The sequence below is a fragment of the Notechis scutatus genome, chromosome 1, assembly GCF_049901735.1.
Source record: "Notechis scutatus isolate UNSWTSFEM ecotype Mainland chromosome 1, rNotScu1.2, whole genome shotgun sequence".
Classification (NCBI taxonomy): domain Eukaryota; kingdom Metazoa; phylum Chordata; class Lepidosauria; order Squamata; family Elapidae; genus Notechis; species Notechis scutatus.
In genome coordinates, this window is record NC_142009.1 from 233138554 (window position 1) to 233149000 (window position 10447).

At 38.7% G+C, this 10447-nt stretch overlaps 1 protein-coding gene across 1 annotated transcript in view; it reads right to left on the bottom strand.

Annotated features, from left to right (window-relative positions):
• The window catches only part of LOC113424559 (NACHT, LRR and PYD domains-containing protein 12-like), a 139899-nt gene extending 130042 nt beyond the window's left edge, over positions 1 to 9857 (bottom strand). Inside the window, exons 1-3 of the mRNA XM_026686323.2 lie at positions 8774 to 9857; positions 7572 to 7682; positions 4944 to 5114 (exon numbers count right to left, since the gene is read on the bottom strand). Of these exons, the coding sequence (XP_026542108.1) occupies positions 4944 to 5114; positions 7572 to 7682; positions 8774 to 9651 (1160 nt within the window). The 5' untranslated portion in view covers positions 9652 to 9857. The remainder of the gene's footprint in view (positions 1 to 4943; positions 5115 to 7571; positions 7683 to 8773) is intronic.
• Between the last annotated feature and the right edge of the window lie 590 nt (positions 9858 to 10447).

A 10447-nucleotide genomic window follows, 5' to 3' on the forward strand; every position in this document is an offset into this window, starting at 1 on the left:
TCAAGAGTCCACAGGTTCTTATTCAAACTCCTCCCCCCCAAAAAGAACAGGTCCTCAGTGTCGTGTCTGGTGCAAGGAAAAAGACTCGGAGCCAGTGACTCAATTCAGCTCATTTATTGGTCCCGAGATCGGCTCGGGGTCCGTAAGGAAAAACGGCGGCTTTTATTCTTTTGCCGCGGCGGCTGCGGCCAATGGCACCGCTTTGAATCTCCCGTGATTAGTTTCCACCAATCGCGGGAGATTCACGGCGGGCCAATCAGTGCGGCTCGCTCGGCCAATCAGCTCGCCGTGTGTCTTGGCCAATCGCTGTGTGGTTCTACAAGAATGGTAATGACCGTACAGAACACTCAGAAAGCACCCTCATTCACACCCGGAGCTTAGCACAGCAAAAATCACTGGGTAACTGAGTCCAATGGGCACACATGAAGTCCAGGAAAATGGCTCACAAGTTGAACAGGTCAGGATATATGGCACAAGCACACAAGGCACAGACTGGGTAGGTTGCTCCAGCACTGCTCAAGTTCTCAGAGCAGGATTAAAAGGCAATGCTGGTGCAGTCCTTCATGAAAGGTGACTTTGCCTCCTTGTGAGTAGTCTAGCTGACCGGCATTGTGCCTGTCTCCACTCTGCTCTACTTGTCCTTGGATCTGAAGGAGGTGTGGACCCCAACTCCTCTTCATTGCTAACTGGTGGTAGCTGCTCCCAGTCCTCACCTGGAAACTGGCCAGGAGACAAGCCTGGCCAACTTGCTGCAGCTGTGCCTTGCCTCACTTACCCTCAACCTGTTGCTTACCCAATCAACCCAATTGAGGCTGCTCCACCGAACTAGCACTTTTTGAACCCCAATCCCCAAACACTCAGCTCTGTGCTTTCCTCTGCCGACTCAAACTCACCCTCCTCCTCCAAGCTCACGTCAGCAGGGCATCTGAAGGCAGATCCATGACAAGGTTTAAACTACAACATAACAGCTATGCTTGGCTCCCATTAAATCTGGGGGAGAAGAGCCAAACTAGCATGTGAGCATGGCATCAGTTCTAGAGCTCCTAAATCATAACTAACAACACTCTGTAAAATGTGGAACTCCTTCAATATCAAGAATAAACATAAAAGAAGAAATACATTAGAATCATTTAAACAAAACATGCAGCCTTTGCAGAATCATAAGGCTGGAAGGGATTTTCAAGGTTTTCTGGTTCAACCCCTGCCCAAGGCAGGAGACATAATTGCATCCTGGACAATAGCTGCCCTTGAAGACCTCCAGGGATGAAGTACAACAACTCAGGGAGGCAAGCTGTTCCATTGATGAATTGTTTTTCCTGCTAGGAAATTTCTATTTAGTTCCAGATTGACCTCTCTTCCAACCCCCTGCTTCTTCTCCTGCCCTCAGATGATTTGGACACACTTTTTTCTTTGACAGCTCCTCAAGTACTAGAAGACAACTAGAAGACAACAATATCACCCCTCATTCATTTCTTCAATAGGCTACGCATACTTAGTTCCATTAACTGTTAATATAGGACTAGGAGTAGGAGTAGGAATCTTCTTTATTGGCCAAGTGTGATTAGACACACAAGGAATTTGTTTCCGGTATTTAAGCTCTCTGTGTATATACTAGTAAATTGCAGATCATAAATCATAATGTGCAATCTTATATCATAAGATACAAACAAGTAATAAAACATATGATACTAATAGGATAAGATAGTAGGAAAGTTGAGAAAGATTAGAAGGTTGAAAAAAATGAGAAGGATGAGAAGATGAGAATGATAATAGCAATACAGCCCTACTACAAAATATCTTTAGGCATAAGAGAGTGCTGAAGGAATTAGAAATTTAGCAGAATGATAGCATTTTAGGAGAAGCTCTCCTATTCTACCACTTCTTACAATATTAGACAACACAGTATCAACAGTGGAAACCTTCAGGTTTCAGGGTTCTATAATCTCCCAGGACTTGAAATGGACACCTAATATCAGAACCATCAATAAAAATGTTCTTCCTCCATCTACTCAGAAAACTCAGATTGCCCAACGAGTTACTGATACAGTTCTATAGAGGATTTTTTTTTTTTTAAAACAAGTTTTATTAATTTTTAAAACACACAAATTACATGTTTAAACCTTTTTTCCTTGTAAATTTAACAAGTCAGATAAATTATGATTCTGTTTTAAACCATTTCCATATAACATACCAAAACCTCTTATTCAATTTCTCTTTACTTCTCTTTACTCTTATTCAATATCATTATTATTATTTCATCTGTTTCTTTCTGACTTAGTTACCATTATTCTCATTCTATATTTCTACAAGTTTTTACTAATTCTCCCCCCCAAAAAGACATATACACACAACATACAAAACATAAAAAAAATCTTTTTGGAAAGTAACTTGGACCCAGGTGTCTCTCTCTTCATGGACTTCAATTATATTCATGCTCATCTTACATATCATTACTTATTTTATTTACCATTCTAAGCCTTCTATATTAACTTCTCCACATATTTCACCCTTCTTAATTCTATCTTAATTAATCATCTTAGTTTGAATCATTATATTTGTATCTTTTGTCCATTTTTTATCATCCCTTTGTCTCATTCCTTATAAAAAAGAAGAAAATAAGTTTCTCCTGAAATCATTAATCAGAGTATGATGCCTTTCTATCTCCCCCCTAAGTTAATCAAATTAATCTTTAAAATAATATCCAATACCCAATCCGATTTTGCTTGGTACATTCTATCTAACTAATACATCCAACATAATTAAGTACATAATTAGACAGTAAATCCAAATATTAAAAAAAGATACTATAATAAAAATTTTATAATAACATCAATACCATAATCTTATTAAACTCTTTAATTAAAACAGTATTATAAACCTCATATTATTAAATTTTAAAGCCAATCATTTTTAAACATTTTAACATTTTAATCTCTTATCAACTCTTAAACCATTACAATACTACCATCTCATCTTATGTACCTTGCAAAATCTTTTTTTTTTTTAAAAAAAATTATACTTTATCCATTATCCATAAAAAATTCCTTTTTTTCATTTAATTTCAAAACGTTGTAGCTTTTCTCCACCTTTTTCCTTTCTTTCTTCTCCCAACAAACCTTTCTACCCCCCCTTCTTCTAGCCTCTGCCTTACCGGCTTCCCTTCTCTGTCGTATTCCTTTTCCCTTTTGTTTACTATCATCATATTGGTTTTGCACCTTATTTTTCCCTTTCTTAAATGTTTTTTTAGATCTTAAGTCCTTAAGTCCTTTAGTTTTCTTCTTTTTTTCTCTTCTTTTCTTTTCTTTCTCTCTTCCTTCTTTCTTGATCAAATTCTGAGATTCATTAAAAATGGCTCCTTCCTTTCTTTCTTGTTCCTCTGCTGTCTTCATCTGTTGTAATGTTTGTTGATAGTTAGTAAGCGCCATTTCTAAAAAAAGGAAAGCTTCTTCCACACCATCTTTACCATTTTTTTTTTGCTTGTTCATATTCTTTTCTTAGTTCCTCAACAGAAAGAGCCATTATAAATCTTTTCTTTTCTTTTCCCCTTCTTTCTTTTTACAACAACCAGAATATTCAAAAGAAAATAAAAAAAAAATAAAACAGTCCCAAAGTTATCAGTCAGTCCAAACCAAGGCAGAGTTCTCACTTTCTCCTTCTGGGGTAATATCAATCAAAGAGAAAGAAAGTCCAAATCTGTTTAAAGTCTTATTGCAATATATTCTAGTCTTCAAATCCTTAAGGCATCTGCTCCAACAAAATCTTAGCATACAAATATTTTCTTTTTAATCCTCTCTCTTCCCACTCATCGCTTAAAACCGATTTTCACCTAAAAAAAATAGGTTTCTTAATATCCAGTTATTTATTCCGTAGGAAAAGAGGGAAAGCTATCCTTTCAGCACCTTCAAACAGCCGCTTTTTTCCTCTTCTGGCAGGTATTATTCAGAAAGTCATACTTTTCAGGAATTTTATTGAATATGTCTTAGAGTCCTAGGAGCCAAGAAAAACTTTCTCCTCTCAAGCACTTTCTCCACTTCCTCCTGCGCATTCTTACCCGGCTGCCAGCTTCTTTGTGGCGGCCATTACAGACCGCCGCTGCACCGTCCTGGGAAAAGGGGTTCTGCCGGCCGGGAGGGGTCTGCAACACCCCAACCCCTCTCCGGATCCCCCTACCTTCAGCTGCCCCTGCAGGGCAGCCTAGCTCCGTACCCATCTGGGTCGGAGCCCCAGAAGTGGCTAGCGCGGCAGGGATCGCGCAGCTTCGCAAATCCCTGCCGCTCGCGAAGCCGACAAACCGGAAGTCCAGTTCTATAGAGGATTATTATCTATCATATAATCATATAGATTAGCCCCCAGTTCCCTTTTATTTTGTTGCTCTTCTCTGCACTCTTCCTAGAAAGCTGTATCACAGTGCTGAATCATACTTAAGTGATGATCCATTAGAAGGATGGTCCACCAAGATCCCCCTCATTTATTTGTTTGTTTGTTTGTTTAGCATATGGCATGTGTTAGCCAGGGATCACCGAGGTGGCTGCCTGCCTCTGTGAAAGGAATTTTTTTGGGCAGTGTTATCTTTACCCGCGGGATGCCTGAATGCCAGTAGGCAATCGGGGGAGGCTCCTTTCTTGTCTCTCCACAGTGTATTCATTCATGGGAATCAAGCCATTGAGCTGTTGACCTCAGCGATGAGCAGGCCCAGCGTCTTACCATGTAAGCCACTGCGGCCCCATCCCCTTCATAATCACTACTGTTGAGCCAAATACAGCCTAGTCTATACATTTGGTTTTCCCGCATAAGTGTAGGACCTAAGTTTTCTCACCACTGAACTGCATCTCATTCAATAGGACCCAAAGCTCAATTCTGTCAACATCCTTCTGAATCTTGAGTCTGTCTTCCAATTCCTTCCAGCTTTGTGTTAAACTGAAATAGAAATACTGATCACTCACTCCAGTGTTTCTACTTTACAATCTGGATGTTGGAGCTCCACACACACCAAGTTCATTGCTATATCATTTGTGTCTTCAAGGGACAAATTTAACTCCTTCAACTTCTGGTTAGTCCTAAAGACTTCAACAAGCAGCCCTCTGTGGGATTTTGTAAAGTGCAGTTTCTCCAACCTGAAAGTGCAGTAAATATTCAGAAGAATTAAAATGATACTTTCTGCTTTGGTTGACATTTTATTTATTTTTATGAGGTATTTATTATAATTTTCAAAGAAGAATGGAAAGAAAAAGAGTACTGTTACAAAGTTAGATATACGAAAATAGATGAATAGTTAATAATTACACTCAATAAAAATTATAGATATGGGAATCAACAAATCTAAAATATTATATGTCTAGATAATAAATAAAACATTAAAGGGATCCTATAAATAGTGTGTAGGTTATACATCAAAGTAAAAAATAAACACTGAAACACAAATGTTGGATTTGGCACCATTTCACGTATGTAGTTGTCATCTAAACTCCAAACAGAATAAATTTCTAAATCCAATATCCTTTTAAAATATGAAGTGAACTTAGATGTTGAACTATACTCCCACAATTTCATTAGCCATGGGTCAACAGAGGGGATCACCATCTTTTTCAAAAAAGAATATATAAAATTCTTGTAGCTTCTAACATATTTAGCATTCTTCTATCTATCTATCTATCTATCTATCTATCTATCTATCTATCTATCTATCTATCTATCTATCTATCTATCTATCTATCTATTGAAGAAATATGTGGTTTATATATAGCCTTTGGCAACCAACAAGACAACAAACAGGATGCCTTCCACAATCCCGTGACATGCAAGTTCAGACAGAATTTTGAAAAATATGTTTTTCTCCAATATGATACAAGAGCAATTATCAAGATTGCTACAAGCTTGGCACAAGTCGAGATAGGGAATCCAATCACAAGTAAGAGATGCAAGGAGAAAAGATAAGAGACCTGGTGATGGGAAGCTTGAGAGATCTGAGGCTTAAAAAGTTGTTCTCAGAATTTGCTCTCAGGGAGTGAGGCCAATAAGTCAACCATACTGATGTTCCACTCAGTATGCAACTATGGCAGTTTTCTTCTTGGCATTGGCTGGTTGCCTTTGTTCTTGTCAAATTTCTCAGATCTACCAGGTTCTGCTCTCTTTGAGACTGTCACTGGTGAAGTCAAGGCATCCTGGGGGCTTACTGGAACTGACTCAACCAGAGTGTACTCATTGACTCTGCAATTAAAATTATCATAGCCAACACTATTGTCTCTAGAGCCTTTAACTTTACTTCTTCCTCGTCCTCCTCATCAGATAATATGACCAGCAGATCTATAGCAACTTTGATATCAAACATGGCAGATTACAGAGTCAGATGCCCAAGGCAACAAGCTAGTTTAGACCATCCAGGCCATTAGTTACAGAAATGTCAAAGGACCAAGGGGGGAAGGAAAGTCAGTCAAAGGGCCACAAAGGGGCAGGTGTACATGAGGGGAAAGTGGGAGGAGGGAATGACAGCTTGATGAAGAACAGTGGAGCTCGGAGTGTTTGTGCCAGCACTCAAGGTCATACAGCCTGAGAAAGGATTTGGCTTAACCCAAATATCTCAGTGTTCTGAAAACACCTAGGTGAATCTTCATTGGCTGGAGGCAGACTGGTCATGGGTGGGGGGGAGAAATATCTTCATTGGCTGGAGGCAGACTGGCTGGGATGAGAGAAATATTTTTGCATGGGAACCTTAGTTCTCACCTGAACTTACTGCAGCCAGCATCTTTTAGTAAAAGAACTATCACTTCACTTTAGTTGAGGGTCTTTCTTTCCTGAGGAATCGGATTGGGACACATCTGACAATATGTCTCTGGCCTGTAAACAAACCATTCTCAACTCATAGAGTAGAAACAGTGCTGAATTCAGATACCTACAATAGTGGAAACTAATGATAGTGAGGGTGGATTAGAAAACTGTTGTCTCTAATCCAATTAACTAATCTAATTAATCTTATATAAGATTAATCCACAAGGCATTAATCTTATATCAGCCTGTATGAAGAGATAAATGCATAAACCAGGTGCATGCTAATATCCTGATTTCCATTCCCATAACAGTAACAAGGTGGGAACACTATGCTTGGGAGAAGACAAATGATTGGAGTATGGTTGAAATGAGGGCAGCTATAGCTCCAAATACACAATACCCTTTAGGTCATGTATGAAAAATGAAGCTGTTCCCTTTCAGCAACTCTAGCTCTCATGTTTCTTATAGGAAGATAATACCCTAATTTTATGGTGTGAAAAAAATTGCCAATCTGAAAGATTCTGAAATATAGGCTACAGAGGACAAAAGATTCCTTAAGTGAATCAGTCAAGAGGCAGTGGTGAAAACAGGGGTAAATTTGAATGGGGTACAAGACAATTCTAGTCCTGACTATATCATACGGAGGCAACAAGATTGCATTCTTGGGGGTCTCCACATGATCTAACCTATGCCTTGGATGGGATTGCCTTGGCTACTCATAATCTTGAATTATAAATCTGGGTGCTAAAGTATGTATTGGTTTCTTTATCAAAAACATCTGTGATAAAATGCAAGCAGTTTCTTACCTCAGGACTCTTAGGTTTCTCAGCTTTGTCAGTGATTTAAAGAAATGTTTCATATATCCTTCATCCAATGGCTTCCAGTCCTTTGGTAAATTAGCCAGACGTGAATGTACTCTTGTTGCAGAATTGGAAAAATAGTAGTACAAAAAGACCATATTGTAAATGAAATTATTATGGAGCTCTATATGCAGGAATTAAGAAATTAAGACTAAAATGGCATCCAAGACACACAAAAATGTGAGAAATTTTAAGGAGTCCCAAGTAACAGGACATGGATGTGAGAATAGTTTGCACAGGTTGTCTACCCATGCATGTGTGCATACCATGTATATTCCTCTTCATACATATTTCTCTTCATTCACATCCAACGATTAAGTATTGCCTATAATTATAAACAAGTGGGACTGTCTAGATTGCTGCCTGAGTTTCATTTAATTTTCAGAAAATGTCTCTGCTCCAATTGGCTATTAGGAACCGTGGCCTTCTCCCCTCTGGTTACTGGTTATTGCCTCACATGCAATAACTTTGGTCAGTGGAGGGTTATCGTACAAAATCACTGAAAAGACTGGACATTTATTTTAAAAACAGATCACTAGTGGAACATGTAAAGGGGGAACTGCCTTTTTAAAGAAGGTGAAGTTGACAAGATATCAACTTCACCTGTGACACATATCCATTTCTTCTACAGGAGGTGACAAGAAAAATGGAAAAACTGGTGTTTTTTTTTCCTTTTATTAGTCCATCATGTCAATTACAAAGAGTAATGAATGGATGAGGGCTAGTAGAAAAGGTCTAATCAGGTGTTGTCCACCCACAAGTAATGGATCCATGCTTGTTTCCTTCACACTGTTATAATTTTATCAATCCTCAGGGTTAAAGGAGTGAACAGACAGATTATTAGCCAGAAAAGCAAGCAGGGAATCAGGCACTTGTGAGAGCTTGTGGGCCAATGAGCCAGACCAGATGAAGCCCAATAAAAATAACAAGGGATCACATTTTGACAGAGAGCATAATATATTGTTTTAAAAGGATATATAATGAGTGAGACACATCCCTAATCTAGCTATTGAAAGTTATTTATTCATATTCTAAAGAGGAATTTTTGACCCATATTTATATTTTGGAGAGTAGGTCTGAGAACAGCAGTGGGATTATTATAAATTGAATTAAATGCCCAAATGTTATAAATTTTCAAAAATACTTACTCATTTTTTGGAAGAAATAATTCATTATCTGCCTGATATAGAGATGTAGGGCTTCGAATACAGAGATACTCCAAATTCTGGCAATGTTGTAAACAATAGGCCAGGATCATCAATTCCATATCTGAGTTGCAGTGATAATTTATTTCAGTGATAGCAGATAGCGCTTTTCTTACAAAATTCTCATCTTGTGTCTCATATAAATAACTAAGTATTTCTTTTTCCAAATAGAAATGAATTCTTTTATTAAAGGAGTTATATAAATACAGTGTATGATTATCTTGCGTGATCCAATTTAGGTCGATCATATAAATTTTTCTGTTAATATTATTTTTTACCCACTCTAGTAATAAGTCTTTACTCTCTTCAGAAATTTGACATCTAAAATCTTTTTTCAAGTATTTCATTCTATTTTCTTCATTTAGAAAACCAAAGAGGAAGCGAAATCCTACTGCAAAAACAGACTCAAAATATATTCTATGCCTTTGTAAAAATGTCCGCAAATTTCTATTTGGGTTTTGAGAATGCCACTTCTTTCTACCTTTTAGAACATAAAACAAAGCAGCAAAAAACTCCTGGAAGCTTAAGTGAATGAAACTGAAGGTTTGAATACAGTGAATGTCCCTTTTGAAGATGTTCTGATTCAGAAAGAGGGAGAGGGATTGTTCCTGATCCAAACTGTGCTTCTTGACTTCTTCTTCCATAAACAGTATTTGTTGTTTCCCGATGCCTTCTGCAGCCAAAGAGCAGAAGCTTTTCAACTTTCTTTGGACATTCTCTTTGGATTCTTTATGGTGAAACTTTAACAAACTGGAGAGATACAGCATATATATTGCAGTAAGAGTGCATGGTGTCTTCTGAAGATCCTTGCCTCTCTCCATCTCTTGTTTTATCACTGTGCAGATGATCTAGCTCACAAGGGGAATGCCACACATGGTGAAAAGTGTATCATTTCGTTTCACAAATCTGAAAGCTTGAGTTGCTTGGTCTTTATTTTCGTCTCCAAAAAATTTGTAGAAATATTCTTCCCTTCCCTTTCTAGAAAACCCCAATATCTGAAAAAAGCGTGGATGTTCTAAAAGTCGATGGAGTTGTCTTGTCTGTTTTGTGATCTCTCTCTCTCTCTCTCTCTCTCTCTCTCTCTCTCTCACACACACACACACACACACACACACAGAGAGAGAGAGAGAGAGAGAGGAGAGAGAGAGAGAGAGAGAGAGAGAGAGAGAGAGAGAGAGAGAGAGAGAGAGAGAGAGAGAGAGAGAGAGAGAGAGAGATCACAAAACAGACAAGCATTTTGGAAGCAGCTCCTTTAAATTTCTCCAAGGCTGGAGTGGATTCCCCCACCCCCTCTGTCAGCCTGCACTCCTTCTCACTCCAAGCACCTTACTCACACGGGAAAAGAGATACTTGCAGCGTCCATGCCTTTCTTCCTTTCCCCCGGGAAGAAAGAGGATGTGGGGAACGGAAAGCTAGGTGAGCAATCGCAAGTGAGCGACTGGGCAACCAGGTTGGGGTGTGGCCAGCCAGGGGTCGCCACCGGTTCAGCGACCCATGCCAAACAACCGCTACCAGTTCGCCCGAGTAGGTGCGAACCGGTTTAATACCACCTCTGTTCTGACAAACTAATAACAATTGAATATGAAAAAAATAAAATGGTAGCTTCCTTCCTTCTTC